The following is a 22,830-nucleotide window of genomic DNA, read 5'->3' on the forward strand; positions in this document are numbered from 1 at the left end:
TCCTTCTTTAACTATTTTCAATTATTTGAGATGCTTGTTAGACTGTGAGTTAAGGGCCTATAGCAAATTCATGGTTCTAAGTTTATTGTTAGGGAGTTTTCTGTATTTTCTTTAGAAATAGCTGAGAGGAGTTAACAGACAACACTTTGGATTGCCTTACATGTATAGTTGGTTTTTAAAACATCAGAAATCCACAGAATTGGCATTACAAACATTTCTGTATTAATGTCCGTTTTGATTAGAGACCTGTCTGCTCCTGACAGCTTCCTGTCTTGGATTTTAAGAAGAAACTGAGCATCTTTGGAGATATTCCTATTGTGGTGAGACAGCCACTGGCAAGAATTGCCTCTTTCCATCTATAGAAAAATTACTGTCCAGAAAAGGACACACTTTCAGAATAGTCGACTGATTTTATCTGCCAAGACAGAGTAATCAGCCCTTAATAATTCTGCATCACTAGGTCTGTCAGATGATCCTGGGCCAGAAGGCTGAAGATCGGATGCTCCAAAGTTCTGTAGTATAGGGACTGTCCAAGTGTTCAGCGGTCTCTATAAATTGGCTAAGTTTAGAAGCTATGCTTTGTGCTTCCCATAATTTCAGTTAACTCAGTTATTCTGGATTTCTGATGGGGTTGAAAACTTATAGTCTCATAGCCAATCCTTGCTATTTACTTTCAGAAAAAAGATTTGAGAGGATGGTTTTCAGCTGACATTCATTCTAAAGCCAAGAAAAAAAGGGAGGTTCAGAACTAAGTTTTTATTTAGGAGAGATGACAGAGGTCCTGGTAAGTCAACAAAATGATGGACTGGGTATTAGGTCTATCTTGCACCTTACTGAAATAAATTAGTATAGTTATGCTCTAACTGTACTCTGAGAGAAAAGTTTTATTTTAACAGGAAGGGTGATATGTAGGAGGAGCTAAGGTGGGAGGAGTAAGGAGAGGAGGAGCTAGGTGATGAGAGAGAAAGAGAGAGGGGGCCAGACATAGAGGCAGATGTTCACATGTCTCTGCCAGTCAAAGATAGTTGATACATCTAGATTGGGTGTTAGGTTACTCTTCTGATTGATACTGAGCATTATCAAACTTATAAAGCCTTTGGTTGACATTAAAAAATCGTATAAAAGCAAAAAGGAGAAGGGGGTATGGGAAAGGGGTTTTCTAGGGAGGGGAAATGGAGAAAGAGGATGGCATCTGAAATGTATAAATAATATCCAATAAAAATGAATTTAAAAAAGACGGCTCAACAAGAAGGAATGCATGCCTGCCACTGAAAACACAGCTAATGACTGTGCTTGTAATGTCATGGTTTCTGAAGAAGAACCTGCAACCCCTAATTTACTGTATCAGCATAATCTCTAAAAAAATTGTATATACACTGTCCTTATACTGAAAGGTAACCATTGTCTTTACTGTTCATCCAGAAAACCTTAGGCTACAACACACAGAGAAGATTGCAGGAAAGCCCAACGAATCAAAGCTGAGAGTGGTGTGGACAAATCAAAATGGATATATCTACAGAACATTACTGCATCTAAGGTAAAACTCAGAGAACACTGCCCAAGAGGTGACAAAGATTGAAAAAGAGTCAGAGAGTCAGAAAGTCTACTCTAAGACTGGATCTCCTTGTAATATTCAGAGCAACACATAAAATACCACAAATACCACTACCAAAATGTGAGCTAAACAAAATGACAGCAATATATATACACACTAGATAGTGATAATTGCATATGAGACCTCAACCCTACACAAAAGACTATAAAACTGAGGAAAGCCAGGAAAGCAACAGGTGGGAATACCCAGGGAAAGGACACTGACTCATGGTAAGGTCTTGACAAACAAAGACAGAAAAACAAACACATAAATACACACATATACACACTTGTGTGTGTGTGTGTGTATGTATGTCTGTATATATATATATATGCATATATATGTATGTGTGTGTGTGTATGTATGTATGTATATGTGTGTGTGTATGCGTGTGTGTGTGCTTATACAGACTGAACAGGTTTTAGGTAAGAGTATCTATATACACAGATATTCTTAAATGCCAGCATGAACTTTAGGAAAATGGCCATGAATATGGAGGGAAAAAAAGGAGGGGATAAATGAGATATTTTGGAAGCAAGAAAGGATAGGTAGAATAGTTAAAATTAAGTCATAATCAGTAAATAATCTAATTCACCAACAGGATGAACTTATTGTAAGAGAAAAATCTGACTTAGCACAGTGAAAATTCCTAACAGTCTACCATTGTGCTTCTTCTTGGATTTGTTTTCTTAGAAAAAGTACTTTCCATCTGAAAATATTTTACTCTCATTCAATCTACATAAAATATACTGTGAATAAAATAGATATATTAAAAAAAAAAAAACAAAGCAATTACCTGGGGCTGCTCCTTGATCTGCAAAGACACTGGGTTGGCCAGCCCAAGGAGTGGTGACTGTTTTGCCCTTGCGTTTTTTCTCAGCTTTATTGAGGGATCAAATGCAGAACAAAAATTATTCATATGTAAAGATAGATCACATTGTTTAATCCACTATGCTTTCCCATTAATAAAGCTTACATACTACTCTGCACATGTTCTAATAAAGTCTTGTCATAATATGCTATCACCATGCTAACGTGATATATCACAGTGCCCATCATTTACACTTTACTTGGAATTAACTCTTGGCTCAACGAGAAGGAATTTATGCCTGCCACAGGAAACATAGCTAATGACTCTATGCTTGTAATGTCATGGTTTCTGAAGAAGAACCTGTTACCCCTAATTTACTGTATCAGCATAATCTCTAAAAATGTATAAACACTGTCCTTATACTGAAATATAACTGTCTTCTTACTGTTCATCCAGAAAACCTTAGGCTGCAACACACAGAGAAGATTGCAGGAAAGCCCAACCAATCAAAGCTGAGAGTGGTGTGGACAAATCAAAATGGATATATCTACAGAACATTACTGCATCTAAGGTAAAACTCAGAGAACACTGCCCAAGAGGTGACAAAGACTGAAAAAGAGTCAGAGAGTCAGAAAGTCTGCTCTAAGACTGGATATCCTAGTAATATTCAGAGAAACACATAAAATACCACAAATACCACTACCAAAATGTGAGGTGAACAAAAATGACATATATATATATATATATATATATATATATATACACACACACACACACATACACTAGACAGAGATAAATGCATGTGAGACCTCAACCCTTCACAAAAGACTATAAAACTAAGGAAAGCCAGGAAAGCAACAGGTGGGAATACCCAGGGAAAGTGCAGTGACTCCTGACTGGATCAATGAGACATTTTGGAAGCAAGAAAGGATAGGAAGAACAGTTAAAATTATGTCATAATAAGTAAATAATCTAATTTCCCAATAGGATGTACTTATTGTAAGAGAAAAATCTGACTTAGCACAGTGAAAATTCCTAACAGTCTACCATAGTGCTTCTTCTTGGATTTGTTTTCTTAGAAAAAGTACTTTCCATCTGAAAATATTGTGGTCTTATTCAATCTACATAAAATATACTGTGAATAAAATAGATATATTAGAAACAGAACAAAGCAATTACCTGGGGCTGCTCCTTGATCTGCAAAGACACTGGGTTGGCCAGCCCAAGGAGTGGTGACTGTTTCGCCCTTGCGTTTTTTCTCAGCTTTATTGAGGGATAAAATGTAGAACAAAATTATTCATATTTAAAGATAGATCACATTGTTTAATCCACTATGATTTCCCAATAATTAAGCTTATATACTACTCTGCACATGTTCTAATAAACCCTTGTCATAATATGCTATCACCATTCTCACGTGATATATCACAGTGCCCATCATTTACACTTTTCTTGGAATTAAGTCTTGGCTCAACAAAAAGAATGCATGCCTGCCACAGGAAACACAGTAATGACTCTGTGCTTGTAATGTCTTGGTTTCTGAAGAAGAACCTGTAACCCCTCATTTACTGTATCAGCATAATCTCTAAAAAAATTGTATAAACAGTGTCTTTATGCTGAAAGATAACCATATATTCTTTACTGTTCATCCAGAAAACCTTAGCCTTCAACATACAGAGAAGCCTGCAAGAAATCCCAACCAATCAAAGCTGAGAGTGGTGTGGACCAATCAAAATGGATATATCTACAGAACATTACTGCATCTAAGGTAAAACTCAGAGAACACTGCCCAAGAGGTGACAAAGATTGAAAAAGTCAAGAGTGTCAGGGAGTTTGTTCTAATACTGTATCTCTGAGTAATACCCAGAGCAACGTAAAAATACCATAAACACCAATCCAAAAATATGAAGTGAAAAAATCACGGCAATATATATACAAACTATACAGACAAAAAAATCTTATGAGCCCTCCAATCCACTCAAAAACTCTATAAATGTAAGAAAATCTGAGAAAGGGAGAGGTGGGAATCCTCATGATAGGACACACCAATTCACTTTCAGGTACTGCAAATGCAGCTATAAAAACACACATATGTAGAGAGGAGTAGGGGACATATTAGATGTTTTTTAAGAATGAAAAGATAAGGAAAAATGTTGAAATTAAATCATATCCAGAACAGAATTTAATTCTTCAAAAGGATGAACTCATTATATTAAGAGACAATTTCTACCAGTTTATCACTGTGCTGTTTCTTGAATTTGTTTTCTTAGAAAATAGCCTTTCCACCCAAAAAATTACACTATTTTTCAATACACAGCAAATATATTGTATAATATAGACTAATTAATGTGTGAAGCAATCACCTGGGGCGGCTCCTTGATCTACAAAAAGTCTGGGTTGGTCAGTCCAAGGTGTGGTGACTGTTTTGACCTTGCGTTTTTTCTCAGCTTGATTGAGGTATGATATGAAAAACACAATTTTTCCAGGTGTAAAGCTAGAACATTATATGTTTAATCCACTATGCTTTCCAAATAATAAAGCTTATAATAGTATACATATGCTCTAATAAAATAGGGTACCATCTTTCTCATATGTTTATAATAATGCCATTCATGGCATAGTAACTCTAATGATATAGTAGTGGCATGTACAAACTGGCGTTTCTCAACAACTCTTCACTTGGATTTGAGAATTGGCTCAATAAGATGGAGAGCATGCCTGATACTGGAACACAGCTAATAACTCTGTGACTGTAACATGATAGGTACTACAGAAGAATCTAGAACCCCTGATTCACTAAACCAGTATGATCCCTAAGTAAGAACAATCTATAAACACTGTCCTTATATCCAAAGATAACTGTAGTCTTTATTCTTCATCAATAAAATTTTTATTTGCAACAGAGACCACTGCAGGAAATCCTAACAAATCAAAGCTGAGTGCAGTATATCCCAATCAGAATGGATATGTACACACACACACAAACACAAACACACACACAAACACACACACACACACACACACACACACACACACACACACACACACAAAGAACCAAAGAACATGCTTAAACCTAAGGTAAAGTCAGTGAACATTGCTCAAGAGGTGGCAGAAATACTAGAAAGAGCCAGAGGGTCAGAGAGTTGGCTCTAAGAATGTGTCTCCTAGTAATATTAACACATAAAATCCCACCAGTATCACTGACCAAATGTGAGCTGAAAATATAATGAATCAATACATATACACACTGGACAGAGAAATGTATGTGAGGCCTCCATTCTACCCAAAGGACTATATAAACCTGAGGAGAACTGGAAAAACGAGAAGAGGAAATTCTCAAGGAAGAGCACACCAACTTGCTATGTGGATGACAAAGCTAGTGATGAAAATATACATACAGGTACTATTACAAATACTGAGCAAGTTGTACTTAGGAATATATATGTTATACATATACATATACATATATATATATATATACACATACACACACACACAAACAATTTTGAGTGTTAGAAGTAATACTGAGAGAGATAAGAGGCTATTAATTTGATGTACCAAAGTAGGGACAAATTCAAGATTTGATAGAAAGAATGGGTAGGGGAAAATTTTGAAATTAAATTATAATCTCAACACAAAAGAAAATGTTCTCTTGTATTATATGAAAAAATATATAATCAAAAGACAGTCTAATTTTCTACCTGTTTCTTTTGATAAGGGGATTGAGAGGTCATTTATTCTGGAGCCAATTTGACTGTCAGTGAAATGGGGGTGGGGCACGTCTCTATAGGTCAAAGATGCTATCTGGTGATATATTTAGCTTTGAGGTTGACAGGTCTGTTAAGTTTTCAGATTCTACAAGGTTTCTATCTATTAGTCACAAGATGTTAGTTCAGAAAGGAGTTAGCAAGGAATGACTAGCATCCTAGAATTAGCCCAAACAGGGTTATTATTCTTTGGATCATTAACATTCACATCTCTTCCCAGCACTAAAGTTCTAATCAAAAAATCAGTATCTGTAGATAAAGTTTCTTTCCAGAAATTACCACTCATAGTACAGATCATAAAAATTATCAAACTAACAAAATTTAAATATAGATAATTTATAAATAAAAATGCAAGTTTGAGGGGACATTATCACATATAACCTGAAACAAATGTCTAGCCATTCTTTATATTATATTACCCCTGTAATATTCTAATAAAGTTCCATCCCAGAGATGACCAAATAAAGCTATGCAAGCACACTATCTGCCTTTCAAAACAATCATTGTCAAGTAGAAATTCGTACTGCATGTGGTTTAATTTACCATGTCTGTTGTCACTCTTAGTTTTGACAATTTAACAAGTGTACCTTTTGCTCTTTTTGAAAAATTTATCATCACTTGGGTCCATATGTACCTTTCCTTATCTAGCCATTTCTCCATGATATTGTTTACCGTATCAGTTTCAACATCATTTATAAATACCTTGATTTTTAGATAATTTCTCTCTGTCTAAACTCACATCTTAGACTGGCCCCATGTGTGATTATACAAAACAACATCCAAACATAAAATGGATTGTAACTTATATGAATGCTTTAAAATGGCCCCTTGGTATCAAAATGTACAGATTAAAATTAGTGATCCATATCCCCATTTTTTATTTAAAAGAGATTTTCAGCTTCTTTTGCCCAAATAACCCCTGATACAGCTTTCTTTCTAGATAGTTTCTTTCTGTTTCTTGTGATTTATTATACTTTTTTCTTAAAGTGAAAACTGGTTTTGCCAAATACACCATTATTCAATATACAGCAAACATATCTGGAACAACAATATAAAAAAAGCAATCACCTGGGGCTGCTCCTTGATCTGCAAACAGTCTGGGCTGGTCAGTCCAAGGTGTGGTGACTGTTTTGCCCTTCTGTTTTTTCTCAGCTTGTTTGAGGCATGAAATAAAAAACAAAAATTATTCAGATGTAAAGATTGAACACTGTAAGTTTAATCCACCATACTTTTCAAATAAGAAAGCTTATAATATTATACATATGCTCTAATAGAGCCCTGTCATAAAACAGGCTACCACCATGCTCACATGAGATATAATACTGTCATCATGGTATGGTTACTCTAAGGAAGCAACTGTGGCATGCACACCTTGATAGGGGGAATGTGATAGGGGGAATGTGAAAAAAAACAGAAAATGGAATAACATTTGAAATGTAAATAAATAAAATATCCAAGAAAGAAGGAAAAAAAAGACTTGGCTCAACAGGAAAAAGAGCATGTATGGTACCAGGAACTAAGCTAATACCTCTGTACGTGTAAGGTGATGGTTACTGGAGAAGAATCTACAACTTATTCACTATACCCACATACCCTAAAAACAATCTACAAATACTTTCTTAATAACCAAAGACTACTATAGTCTTTATTCTTCATCCAGAAAAGTTTTGTTTGCAACAGAGACGATTGCACAAAACCACAACTAATCAAAACAGAGAGTGGTGGAGCATAATCAGAATGGCTATATCTACAGAACACTCCTGTACCTAAGGTATAGCTTATTGAAAAGTACTCAAGAGGTGGCAGAAAGATTGGAAAAAGCCAGAGGTGAAGGGAATTTGCTCTCAGATAGTGTCTCCTAGTAATATCAAGACAAAAACATATAATCCTACCAAAAACACTGACCAAATGTGAGATGAACAGTGACACCAATATATACACTGTCTAGACAGAGAAAAGTCTGTGAGGCTTACACTCTACACAAAGAACTTTATAAAACTGAGGAAAGCTGAGACAGGGAGAGGTGGAAATAACCAGGGAAAAGCACACCGTTTCATGGTCAGGTGCCAAAGATCCAACCGTAATAACACACATGCATACATATACTCTTATAAAGACTGATCAGGTTATAGTTAAGAATATATGTATAGATAGATATTCTTAAAAGCAAGCACAAACTGTGAGAAGAGAGCCATGAATTTTGCAAAGAGAAGGAGCAGAAATATGGGAGATTTTAGAAGAAGAAAATGATATAAAAGAAGGTTGAAATTTAATCATAACAAGAATGCATTCTAATTCCCCAAAAGGATGAAATTAATATACCAAGAGAAAATTTTGATGTAGCCCAGTGAAAATTTCTACCAATTTAACTTTGTGCAGCTTCTAGCTTTTGCGTTCTTAGAAAAAAGATGTTCTCTTGTGAAAACATTACACTATTAGTTAACAAACAACAATTATATTGTGAATAATATAGATTAATGAACAAAAAGAACAAAGAAATTACCTGGGGCTGCTCCTTGATCTGCAAAGAGACTGGGTTGGCCAGTCCAAGGAGTGGTGACTGTTTTGCCCTTGCATTTTTTCTCAGCTTTATTGAGGTATAAAATGCAGAACAAAAATTATTTACATGTAAAGCTAGAACACATTGTTTAATCCACTATGCTTTCCAAATAATACTACTACTCTGCACATGCTCTAATAAAGCTTTGCCATAATGTAGGCTATCACCATGCTGACATGATAACAGTGGCGATCATTTACACTCTACTTGAAGTTAATGCTCAGCTCAATAAGAGGTAGAGCATGCCTGCTACTGGAAACACAGCTAATAACCCTGTACTTGTAATGCCATGGTTTCTAAAGAAGAAAATGCAACCCCTAATTTACTGCATCAGCATAATCTCTAAAAACAGTGCATACAATGTGTCCATATATTGATAACTTTAGTCTCTACTGTTCACGCAGAAGACTTTTCTTTGTAACAGAAATGATTGGAGGAAACTGCAACCAATCACAGCAGGGAGTAATGAAGCCTAATTAGAATGCATATATCTACAGAACATTCCTACCAAAAGGTAAGGCTCAAGGAACATTGCTCAAGTGGTGACAAAGTTTGGAAAGAATCAGAGAGTCTGCTCTAAGACTGAGTCTCCTAGTAATATCAATAGCAACACATAAAATCCCACCAACATTAATGTCCAAATGTGAGCTGAGCAAAAATAAATCGATATGTATACAAACTGGACAGAGAATAGCCCACAAAGCTTCAATACTACATAAAGAACTATATAAAACCGAGGAAAAGTGGAAAAGGGAGTGGTAGGAATAGTCAGCAAAGAACACGTTTACACTGTACACTGTTGTCAAAAGAAGCGAGCCATAAAAGCATGCATGCAGGTATTATTATACAGATAGAACATGTTATATTTAAAACTATGTATATACATAGATATTCTTGCACACAATGTTGGGCCTTGGACGAGGTAACTCCATTTAACCTGTTACCTTCAGTCATGTAGGACACAGGTAGAGGGCGTGATTAACAAGTCTCTACCTCCAGAGATTTAAATATTAATGAATTATCAAAAGGCCAGGGGCGTAGCTAATTAAGTTATTCCCTCCCCTTTTTCCTTCCCTATAAAATGAGAGTCCCCTGGCCTTTGGCGGGGGAAGCGCATACCACCTATATCCATTAACCATGTCATGAACAATAAAGCTTTGGAAAACCGGACTCCACCTGTCGCATGGTCTCTCCTCCTGATTCTCAGCTTTTGGAACCCTGGAACCTTGCCAATGCAGCCGCTGGCCCGCCGCCGACAGCTGCGTGAATGTGAATGTGGGACCCTCCGCTGGCGATGTGGGAAGCCCGCCCGGGACCCTGATGCCGGACCGCCCTGGGACCCTGCCACCGGACTCCCTCCCCCCCCCCCCGCCCGCGAGATTTCTTTCCCACACACAAGCACTGTTAGTGAGAAAAGAGGCCATATGATTTTCAGGGAAAAATGAGGGTTATATGGGAGTTTCAGGGGTAGGAAAATATAATCTCAAAATAAAAGGTAATTTTCTGTTTTAAAGCATGAAAAACAATCTATAATTAGCAAGCAATCTAATTCTCCAAAGGAATGAACTTGTTAGAATAGCCAGGTAATTTGAATTACTACAATGAACACATTTCTATTGATTTATGACTGTGCTACTTCTTGTAATAGTTTTTTATAAACTGAAAGCTAGTCTTGTTCATCATTACAGCATTTTTGAATATAAAGCAAACATCTGAATTTGCAGAAAAGAATAAGAGGGGGACAAGGTTGAAATTAACTTATCTCAGAAAAAGAACTTTTTTAAACTTATAAAATGTTTAGAATCAGGAAACCATCTAATTCTCAAAAAGGTGAACTTATTAGAATAACTAGCTAATTTGAATTAGCATGTGAAAATATCTATCAATTTATCACTGTGCTACTTTTTATATTTGTTTTCTTAAAATGAGAAGGTCTTTCCTTCTGAAAAAAAAAATCACACCATTATCCAATATACAGAAATCACCTTGTAAGTCAGTATAGACAAACAAAGCAACACAATCACCTGGGGCTGCTGCTTCATCTTCAAAAGATGTGGGCTGGTCTTTCCAAGGTTTGGTAACTCTTTTGCCCTTGGGTTTTTTCTCAACTTTGTTGTGTTATGAAATGAGAAACAAAATGATGTACATTTAAAGCTAGAAACATCATGTTGAGTATGTGTGCCAAATAATAAAGGCTCTCATCATAATGTATACACTCTAATATACTGTTGTCATAAGAAGGCTCAGGTGATATGCTGTTTCATAAAATGCTCAAGTGAAAGCTAAATTTTGACAATTTTACTATTTTGGATGAAGATTGATTGCCATGTTAATTTTAGCTATGTTCACAGCAACTAGAGAAACCAATGAGATATTTCAGTATCAACACCTTAATAGCATTCTTATGAGTAATGAACTTTACATAGTAAAATCTAGTAGTGGCTTTTGAGAGAGAGACATGAAGGACATAAACATATTCAAAGCTCAACTACATTTACTTGGTGTTTTACTTTACAAATATAATAGTCAGTTTACTGCCTTGATTTTTCCATATTCAAACACATGCATTCATTTAACTCATGATAACAAATATCAAAAATGTTTGCAACTTTTTGACATCCAAGTTTTAATTTTTACCAAGGAAGCAGTCTATCCTGGGCTACCGGGACAAATGTAACATCATTTTAGTGCCACTATAACTTTCCCTACCATTTATAACTAAGTCACCTATTTTCGACCAGCTCATTTCATTTTTAACAACTACTTTATACTCCATGTTTAAGACTTCCCTTTAATTTAAAAACAATGTCACTAGTAATATCACTTGCATTAGTTTTTCTTATACAATCGCCCTGTCAGGATTTTCAGGATTTTGACCAGGACCAGACCATTGATGGCTAGTCACATTGATAGCATCACTGAAGATTCCAGCTATGACCCTGAAATGGTTATTCTTGGCAATTTCTGGAACTCTTGTATCTCCAATACAGTATTCCTTTATCCATCTTCCATTCCCTTTCTTGCTATCTTTAGTTTCTTGTTTTACAATCTCACTGCTAGGTTTATCCTTAGTTCCCTCTATTTTCATCCAAATCATTAGGTTTCTTCTGGCTCTGTTCCAAATGCAACTTGCCTTGCACTCAACTGTCCACCTCTACCAATGCAGTACATGATGTATCACTTCCATCATTACACTCCAGAAAATTGGAAAAAGGTCTACCTTAAGATCCAGGAATACCACTCTTGGAAATATACCCAGAAAATGCCCTACAGGCCACAGGAGCACGTGTTCCAATATGTTCTTTGTGACCTTATTTGTGACATCCAGAAGCTGGAAACAACTCAGATGCCCCACAACAGAAGAATGGATATAGGAAATGTGGCTCATTTACATATTGGAATGCTACTCAGCTACTAAGAATGAGGACATCATGAGTTTTGTAGCCAAAGGGATGGAACTAGAAAATGTCATCCTAAGTAAGGGAACTCAGACTCCAAAAAACATGCATGGTATGTACTTAAGTAAATATTAGCCAAAAAAAAGGACAGAATACCCAAGATACAGTCCAGGGAACTCAAGTGAGGACACCTGAATGCCACTTGGGAGGGAGAAGAAAGCAATCACAGGGGTAGAGGGAGAGAGGGACCTGAGATGGAATGGGGGTGGGGGAAAGGTAAGAGGGGAACCTGATCTGGTATTGGGTAAGGGAAAAGGACTGAAGTCCTGGGGGCCAGCAGAAAGAATGGAAACAGGCAACCTCAGGAGGTAGGAGATTAGCGGGACCCTCCAAAAGGTACCATAGACCTGGGAGGTAAGAAACTTGCAGGACTCAAAGGGAAGGGACCTTAGATGAAATGCCTTACAGTGGGGAGACAGAACTTGTAGAGCCCACCTCCAGCAGAAAGACAGGGCATCAAGTAAGGGATGGGGTTGCCATCCCATAGTCAAAACACAATTGATCCTGTCTGAAAGAACTATAGAGACGGAAATGGAGAGGAGCCCTAGGAAAAGGAGGTCCAGTGACAGGCCCAAAGTGGGATTCAGCTCAAGGGGAGGTACCAAGGCCTGACACTATTACTAGAGCTATGGAGAGCTTACAAAAAGGGACCCATCATGACTCTCCTCCAAAAGGCCCAACAAGCAACTTAAAAGAGTCAGATGCAGATATTTGCAGCCAACAAATTGACAAAAGCTGCTGACCTCTGTGGCTGAATTAGGGAAAAGCTGGAAGAAGCTGAGGAGGAGGGCGACCCTGTAGGAGAGGACCAGCAGTCTCAATTGACCTGGACCCCAATATCTCTCAGACACTGAGCCATCAATTAGGCAGCATACACCAGCTGATATGAAGCTCCCAACACATATACAGCACAGGAGTGCTGGTCTGGGTACTGTCAGAGAAGATGCAAACAAACCCTCAAGAGACTGGAGGCCCAAGGAAGTTTAGAGGTCTGGTAGGGTGAGGGGGGTGGAGGTGGGGAATGAGGATACCCTCCTGGAGACAGGGCAGGGGGCAGGGAAAAGGTATGGGATGGGGAACAGTCAGAGGGTGGACCGGGAGGGGAATATAATCTGGAGTGTAAAGAATACAAAAAGATTATAAATAATTTTTCTTTAAAAAGCAACAGAATAAATATTAGCAATCTAGATCTGTAAAGAGCTAGAGAGTAAACATTCTGAAGACAACATATAATCTCTATGTCACATATTTGTCTTTGCTTTAAAAAGCAAAACAATAGAAAAGCAGAGAACACATAGACCAATCTCATCACATAACTACATGTACTGGTTATGATTCTTTGTAATATCCACTCTGATCTCTATGGAGGAATCACTGCTGCATTTGATTTTTAAATATAATTCTTTGCTATAATGTTTTCTCTTGGTTAAGTTCCTACCTCTATCTCTTTCTGCTTCATTCAGCAAAAGATCCAAAACTGTACTTTATTAGATTAAAGGCTTTCTCTGTAAAAGACCTTAACCATTATATTACATCATCTTCAAATATTCCTGGGTGCTGGTGAGTATAGTTCAGCATCACGAGTGCTTGTTCATTCCCAACACTTATCAAGTGGCTCACTTCAACTACAGCTCCTGAGGATCTAAGGTGCCATTCTGCCTTGAGGACAACTGTACGTTTAGTACAAAAACATACATGTAGAAACATGTATATAGATGTAGAGCTATAAAAACATAAAACAATTTTATGGTCCTTACTCCTCCATATACAAATCAAAATATCCAGGCAAAGAATTCAGAAGTCTAGTTGTGCTGGCTAGTTTAATGCCAACTTGACATTTCTGAATTGAGAGAATAATTCCAAAGTTTATACTATAGGCAAGCCTTTAGGGCATTTTACTAATTGGTGATTGTCAGTGGGACCACTCCTGGGCTGGTGGTCTTGGTTCTATAAGATGGCTGAGAAAACCATGCTAAGCAAGCCAGGAAGCAGTACTCCATCAATGTCCTCTGCATTGACTCTTGCCTTGTTTGTGTTCCTGTCCTGATTTCCTTCAAAGATGGACAGTAATGTGGAAGAGTAAGCCAAATAAACCCTTTCCTTTCCAAGATGCTTTGATGATGGTATTTTATCACATCATTAGAAACCCTATGACACTAGTTTTAAAGATGATTAATGATCTCAAAAGTGTTTTCAAATCAAAAATCATCAGAGACATTTCTTTAAGTAAATGGTAATTAGCAAAGAGGCCTGCAATTGGTCAACCTTCAGAAACTGACAAAAATTGGAGTACCTAACCTTAAATGGGATGTCTGTATCACACCCTTCCCTTCAAAGCTCAGGTAACTATGTGGAAAAGCAGGCAGAATGATGAAGGCCGGGCAGAAAAAGACTTTGCCCAGATAACTTTTCTCACAAACAGAGAAGATGAATGTAAGAACTCAGAAAGACCACAACAGACTACACATGTCTTGTATAAGCTCACGCCTCATAAAACCCCAGCATAGAGGAAGGGAAGGGGTCACAAATTCCAGCCCTAGCCAAGAATTTATAGTTGCTAGAAAAAGGAAAATCAGTTTCCTTCAATGGAGTAACATTGAGTATATAAACCACACACTAAGACAGGCCACATGCTCAAAAGTAGGAGATTAATACAAACCAGACTCCTATTTTTATATTTTTCTCATCTTTAAGAGAAATAAAATACTGTCAGAGAGATAGTGATATGCAACACAATTTGAAAGAAGTTGGGAGAAGAAAAAGAATGTGATCAAAATACATTGCCTGAAATTTTAAAAAAATAAAAGCATTAAACAAAGAAAAATAAAATAATTTTAAACAATGGTGCCACATAAGTGAGGTTTTACATACATTAGAATTTCATAAAGTCAAGAAATATTCTAATTCCACCGCTCCAAAATGTTTTTATTAGAATGATCAGCAACTTTGAACTAGTACAGTGAAAAACTCATTTATCATTGGGCTACTTTCTGCATTTGCTTCCTTAAAACAGAAAAGTCTTTCCTTCTGAAACACTATACCATTATTCAAGGTACAAAAATCATCTTACAAATAAATATAAAAAAACAATCACCTGGGGCTACTTGGACATCTCCCCCTGGTCTGGCTTCATCTTCCGAAGGTTTGGTGAATCCTCTGTCCCTGGGTTTTTTCTCAGCTTTGTTGAGGTATAAAATGAAAAATAAAAATTATGTAGATTTACAGCTAGAACTCATCATGTTCCTGTATGTATGTCAAATACTAAAGCTTGTTATCATAAAATATATATACTCTCCTACAGTGGTGTCATGCAAAGGCTACCATCATGCTCACATTACACAGTTTCTAATTGCCTGTTACTTCAGTTTGGATAATTTTAATTATTTTATGTGAAGATAACCACCTAGTTATGTTTTAGGGGGATGGCATCTGAAGTGTAAATGAAAGATCTAATAAAAAAAAGAAAACTGCAAATAAATTCTAAAAGTACAAAAAAAAGAGTTAAAAAAAGAAATATCAGTATCAATGGTTTCAAAATTAGGTTATTAGGAAAAATGAATTTTACTTAGTAAATACTAATTATAATTAAAATGATTTGCAGGTATTGATATCACTCACACAAATACACACTCCAAGCTCAAATATTAGCTTTTTGAAGGCTTTATATTTTTGAAGTTGAAACAGTCTACTGCTTTCTTTCTTCATTACCGAAAGACTAAAGACTCTGCATAAACAGGACTTTTGATAGCATAAATCCCATCTTTCCACAGCCTTTTAATTCCACTTATACTACTCACCAAAAGGTACATAGTCCATCCTCAGTTGCCAGGGCAAATGTAAGATCATTTAACTGGCACCAAAGCTTTATCCCTCATTTACAACTAATTTATGTTATATGGACCAGACTCTTACTTCATTTTTAGCAACTACCTTACACTTTAGGTTTAAAACTTCTAGTTAAAAAAACTATAGTAATATTAATTACTTTGCTTTTTCTTACATTATCTTCCTGCCATCAGTTTCAGGATGTTGATTTTTAAATCTATTTCCAAACTGCAAAGTTTTCCTGTGCTTAAGTTCACATCCTCCATCTTTATCTCTGTCCCATTCAGCAAAAGATCCAACACTCTACAAGAAGACTACAGTCTGTCTTTGTAAAGATAATAACTATTCTATTACACAATCTTAAAACATTCCTTGGAGCTGAAGAGGTGGTACAGCTGTTAAGAATGATTTTGACTACCCTTCCAGAGAATCACAATTCATTTCCAACATCTACATCAAGTGGCTCACAACTGCTTGTAGTTCTACTGCCAGAGAAAACAATGCTTTCAATCAAAAATAATTATGTTACTAAAATAGTAAAAATAGTTGGACAGTGAATTCAAAAGTACAGTTTTAAAGATGACTAATGACCTCAAGTTGTTCTCAATTGAATGGATAAATACAAAAAGGCTCAGGGCAAGGATGGGAAAGTTAACAATTTCCATACAAAATTCAGTTGAGAGAGAAAGATTATCTCAAAAAATCGAGGCAAAAAAATACTAATTTAAAATCCTATGAACTATAGGTCCAAGGAAAGGCAGGAGGAGGTACAGGTTTGAAGATCTGGAGTGTGAAGAGCCCAGCAGGAACTTTGACTTTCACACCTCACTTCCTTCAATGGCCATTACCAGTTGCAAAGCATACCTATGAATAATGAAGAAAACCAATGACAATAGGCATAAGCTTAATGCTATAGCCTGTAGACCAATCAATCAACCAACCAACCAAAGAAAATACGTGGATTAAAGGGAACAGGGGATGGAGGTAAGGGCAGAGGAAGAAATTTGGGGAGAGATGTACAATGCAAAAATCCTTATGGAAACCTTCTACAAATGAAAGGTCCCGAAGAGTAAACATACACACATATAAAAATATTTTTAATAGAGTGACTGGGTACTGGAAGGACACCATCAAAATCAGATACGGCACTTAAAAACAAACAAACAAACAAAGAAGCCCTCTGCCAGATACCAGTGAATAAGTGTTGGCCAAAAGTTCTCTATGATAGCAGTTCAATCACTTTAGGGGTTGCATATTAAATATCCTGCATATCAGCTATTTAATTATGATTCATAACAATAGCAAAATTACAGTTCTGAAGTAGCAATAAAATAATTTTATGGTTGGAGTCACCACAACATGAGGAACTGTATTAAAGTCTCAGAGCATTAGGAAAGCTGAGAATCACTGCTACAGGCCATTGCTACTAACTAGTTACATTCTAAAACTTCATGGCAAGAATCTCAAATTAGTTTTAGTATCTGAGCACACCACAAGCTTCTATCTAGGCCATGGAACAGTATACCTGGTACTAAACTCCAAGCCCCCTCTAGCTAGGAATCATGGTGTTAATAAAAGGTACTATCAGAAGAGAAAAGCAATCATCAATCTGGCCTGTCTACTAATACTATGTGCTATGATAGCCATGTGCCTGCAAGACACATGATAAATAGATAAATAAATTCAGGCAGTCATCTCAGTCAGAGAATGAGAAACTTAGCAACATATATAGAAAACAGAACAGAGTAATTATGAACCAAGTATCTAGGAAAAGAAAACTCAATAAATCAAAATACAAAACTTAGTAGACAACTGGCTCCAAGCAGGGAGGAGGATAAGATATAGGCCCAAAGGTGGTGAGTATGGAAGGCTAAACAGTCTGAGTGCCACATCTCATCTTCTTTAGGAGCAAGCATCCGTTGCACAGCACATCAATGAGTAATGAAGAGAATCTGCAACAACCTGAATGACTTAGGCATATCTGTAAGATTAATACTGTAGGGCAAACTAAAAACAAAAAACAAATCACAGGAATTAAAGAGGCTAGAGATTAGAGGTATGAAGGTGGGAAGGAATAGCTAACAAAAAAGGCCTCTTACAGAATCATATGGAAAAAAATTTAAAAAGTCATACAGAAACTGACTACAGTAGAAATCTCCTGAAGCATACATATTCATACACATATATAAAAATTATAAGTGAAGTGGTTATGTAATGCAGGGAAATGAGCTCAATTAAACAACACATATTACCAAAAATACCCTCTAATACAAGAATTCAGTTATCACTTTTTGAAGTGTTAAAGATGTCTTAGAGAACCATTCCTAACACCACAGGCCACAGTCAAAGCTATTAATTATCCTCATCAACTTAAAGGCAAGAATCTTAAGATAGTTACTTACTTTCCTTCCAGAAGATAAGAGTTCACTTCTAACACCCACACCAAATGAATCACAACTAACTGCCTGTAACTCCAGCTCCAGAAATATTCAATGCCCTTTTCTATCCTCTAGGGATACCTGCATCTACCTACAACATACACACAGATACACACACACACACACACACACACACACACACACACACACACACTCAGATAAATAATAAAAGAAACTACGTTTCTACCTCAATAGTCTCCAAAGAGTTAAATGGTACAAGAATTCAGAAGTCCAGATAAATGATCTCCCATCTGATTCAATGAGCAGAAGAATAAATTCACACAGTCCACTCAGAGATAGGCTAAGAAACTAGGTAGCTTACATAGAAACTAAACCTAAGAGTAATTCTAAATAAAAAGAGCTAGGCAAAGAAAACCGAATAAATCAAAATTTAAAACCAAGCTGACCACTGGCCCCATGCTGAAATGAGGAGGAGATATAGATGTGAATGAAGACCATGAGTGCGGCAGGACAAACAAGCACTTTGAGTGTCATACATCATATCTTTTGGTGGTTTGGAGATTGAATTACGGGTTTCATAATTCATTTATAAATAAGGAAAAGGACCTGCAACAAACTCAGTGGTCGAAGGAATACTTATAAAGCTGAATCATGCATACCAAAAATAATAATACATGTAATGAATGGGGTGGGGAATTGGCTTTAAGAACAGATGGAATTGTGGGGAGGGATATCTAACAAGGAAAGCCTTCAGAAATGTCATATGGAAATCTACTACAATAGAAATTCCCGGAAATAGGTATGCTTAAATAAAATAAAGTGACCGAGTCATAGAAGGACACCTGCCCCTTCCAAGACACCATGTGGTAAGAAAAAAATCCAGATTTAGAAATGGGCTATCACTTTCTAAAGTGCTGGTCAATGGTGTTCCATAGACTTCTCCACTAACACTACAGGCTACTGGTAATGCTATTGGTTCCTTACTAAAATTTCACAGTAAAATCTCAAGGGAGTTTTAATTTGGGGAATGTACTACAAACTTAAGTCACAAAACATGCAAAAATGTAAAAGGTGCTGAACTAAGATTTACCTTTACTGTCTATGTTTCATAGTGTCAAAAGGTTCTACACACTATCAGAGGTGCTAAGGTCAATCTGACTCATACACTAACCTTGTGATGTACAAAATGGACCTTCCTGCAAAATACACTGGTGCAAAAATAGCAGAGATGTTATAAAATTAAAAAAGAAAACACTCTTTGACTGGATTTAAGCTCACTCCATTAGGTGGAGCCCATACTTGACACTGTTAAACTAGCAAGAATCTATGATTAGATAGGTCCAGAGCCTTAAGGGAAATCATACCTGTATGATTCTACTGAATGAACATAAAAATAAAATGACTCCTATAACAGATTGCTATGCCTATTGATCAGTGTATCACTCAAGCATCATCAGAGAATCTCCTTACAGCGGCTGGTAGTTAAAACAGTGACCTACAAGTAGACACCATGCACTGAACAAGAGACTCTAGTGCTCAACCTTGAGTGAGATGTCTATTTCAAACCCCTCCCCTCCAGGCTCAGGAAGCTATGTCAAAGAACAGGCAGAAAGAGTTAGTTGAACTAGAGCTGGAAAAAGACTTCCATCAGACAACATTTTTTAAAAAACAACAAAGCAGATGCACATGCCTTGTACAAACTCAAGCCTAACAAAATCTCAGGATGGAGCAGAGAAATGGGCACAGATCCCACCCCTATCTAAGAAGTGATAGCTATTGCGGAAGGGAAAGCCTATTTTCTTCAGTGTAGTAAAACTGATTATACAACCACTAATAAATAAAAGCATTAAACAAAAATAATTTAAATCAATGTTGCTACATAAACGATTAACACACAGAAAAAATTCATATGATTAGAAAATAGTATTAATTCTCCAAAAGGATGCTTTAAAACAACCAGGAACATTGGACTAGAACACTAAAAACTTGTGCCAAATTATCCTTGGGCTACTTTCTATAGACTTTCATAAAACACAAGAGTCATTCCTTCTGAAACACTGCACCATGATTCAGTGTGCAGGAATTATCTTGTAAATCAATATGGAAAATAAAAGCAATCACCTGGAGCTGCTTGGTCATCTTTCAAAGTTCTGTCTTCATCCCCCAAAGTGCTGGTGAATACACTGCACCCAGGTTTTTCTGCAGCTTCTTGGAAGTATGAAATTAAACAAAATGATGTACATTAAAAGCAAAAACACATTATGTTCTTTTATATATGCCAAATAATAAAGATTCTTATAATAAAACACAGAATCCCCTATAGTGTTGTCAACAAAAGGCTACCATCATGCTCAAGTGATATGCAGCATCCAGTTGCCTGCTGGCCCAATTTTGACAACTTTAGTATTATCTGCAAGGAATACCTTCCAGGTCACTTGTGTCTATCATCAATAGTTTAACAAGAGAAAAAATTGTACAATCAATCCCTTCACAATTTCAGTACTAGAAAAAAAAAACTAATTTTACTTAGCAAACAACTACATCTAAATAAATTTCTTTGCAGGGTGAGAAATATACACATTCTTGGCTTTAGAGTGAATGTCAGTTGAAAACCATCCACTCTGATCTTTTCTCTCAAATTAAATAGCCAGGATTGGCTATGAGACTATAGGTTTTCAAAAAAGCCAGGTTCAAAACTAAGTGTTTTAGTTAGGAGAGATGACAGAGATTCTGTTTAGTCAACAATATGCTGGACTGGGTATTAGGACTGTCTTGTACCTCAGTGGCACAAATTAGCATAATTATGCTCTAATTGTATTTTGAGAGAAAAGTTTTAACAGGAAGGGTGATATGTAGGAGGAGCTAAGGGGGAAGGAGTACTGACAGGAAGAGAAGGTGTAAGGAGATGAGAAAAAGAGGAGAAGCTAGGTGATGAGAGAGAGAGAAAGAGAGAGAAACAGAGGGTGGGCATGGAGGCAGATGTTCACGTGTCTCCACCAGTCAAAGATAGTTGATATATCTAGGTTGGGTATTGGGTTACACTTCTGATTGAGCATTACCAAACTTATAAAACCTTTGATTAACATTTTAAAAAATTGTATAAAAGCAAAAAGGAAAACGGGGCATGGGATAGGGCTTTCTAGGGAGCAGAAATGGGGAAAGGAGATGGCATCTGAAATATAAGTAAAATATCCCATAAAAAAAGAAACATACACATTCAAACCTTAGTTACTCATTTTTTAGAATTTGTTTCATAATATAAAACAGTCTACAAAATTGCTTCTTCTGGATGAAAATATCGTATATATCATGTGAATAAACAGGACACATAAAAACAACTGTCCCATCTTTCTGGAACCTTTTTATGCCACTCCTTCTGTTCACAGAAAAGGATGTAGTCGATATTCAACAATAAAAGACTTTTTAAAATTATTTAACAAAACTTAATTGCTACTGTAACTTTACCCTTCATTCACCATTACTTCAACTTTACCCACCAGACTATTATTTCACTTTTAACAACTGCCTTACACTCCATGTTCAAAAAGAAAGTTCTTTCAAATATAAAATCAGTTAACTGTCAATATAACTACACCCTTCCTTAACAACTAATTTACCCATATAAAAACCAGACTTTTATTTTAAACAACTACCTTACATTCCTGGTTCAATATGTCTCCATTTAGAACTCCAGTAATATTATTCACATTATTTTTTTTAACATTGTCTCCCTGCCATCATTTTCAGGACGTGACCAGCACCAAGAGCATAACATTGACATTATCACTAAAGATTCCAGCTAAGGTTCTGAAAATGGCTATTCCTGGAAATTTCAGGATTTCTTCTATCTCTAAGACAACAGTGTCCCTTTATCCGGACTTCAACTCACTTACTTGTTACCTTTAACTTCAGATGATCTGGTCATGTTTTATACACTCACCGAGAAGTTTATCAATAATTCCTTCTATTTCAATCCATTGGGTTTCTTCTGGCTTTGCTCTACACCTAATCCAACTTTTAAAAGTGTTTACCTCCACCAATACTTCAAAATGAAGTACTCCTTCCTATGTCACCCCTGAGCAGTGACTCAAGTTACTGCCCCTAAGTCACATTCTCATCTACTTCTCTAGTCAGAAACAACAGAATACAGCTTAGCAAGAAAAAAAATTTGTTTTGGAAAGGAGCTAGACAGTAAACAATCTGAAGACTACATATGATCCTATGTCTGTACATTCTTTCTGTGTTTTAAAAATAAAGCAAACCAAAACTAACCAAAGAATATAAAAAACAATCTCATCAGACAATGACAAGGGCTGGATATGGCCCTCTGTATTATCCTCTCTAACCTCTATGAAAGAATCCTAGTTTCAACTGATTTCTAAGTATATTCACATGTGACAATGCTTTCTTCTGTTT

The 22,830-nt window shown here is 36.4% G+C and overlaps 1 protein-coding gene across 3 annotated transcripts in view; it reads right to left on the reverse strand.

Moving 5' to 3' along the window:
- LOC117694309 (sex comb on midleg-like protein 2) overlaps positions 1 to 22,830 on the reverse strand; it is a 143,565-nt gene that overhangs the window by 40,458 nt on the left and 80,277 nt on the right. For 2 of the 3 annotated variants that reach the window (XM_076918325.1, XM_076918324.1), the window contains exons 12-18: positions 20,536 to 20,622; positions 15,285 to 15,368; positions 10,757 to 10,840; positions 8,676 to 8,759; positions 7,241 to 7,324; positions 3,585 to 3,668; positions 2,391 to 2,474 (exon numbers count right to left, since the gene is read on the reverse strand). In XM_076918325.1, the coding sequence (XP_076774440.1) occupies positions 2,391 to 2,474; positions 3,585 to 3,668; positions 7,241 to 7,324; positions 8,676 to 8,759; positions 10,757 to 10,840; positions 15,285 to 15,368; positions 20,536 to 20,622 (591 nt within the window). Of the gene's footprint in view, positions 1 to 2,390; positions 2,475 to 3,584; positions 3,669 to 4,768; positions 4,853 to 7,240; positions 7,325 to 8,675; positions 8,760 to 10,756; positions 10,841 to 15,284; positions 15,369 to 20,535; positions 20,623 to 22,830 lie in introns of all 3 variants that reach the window. The other variant, XM_076918323.1, reaches the window with a different exon arrangement.

Source organism: Arvicanthis niloticus, chromosome X (assembly GCF_011762505.2).
Source record: "Arvicanthis niloticus isolate mArvNil1 chromosome X, mArvNil1.pat.X, whole genome shotgun sequence".
NCBI classification, from domain to species: Eukaryota; Metazoa; Chordata; class Mammalia; order Rodentia; family Muridae; genus Arvicanthis; species Arvicanthis niloticus.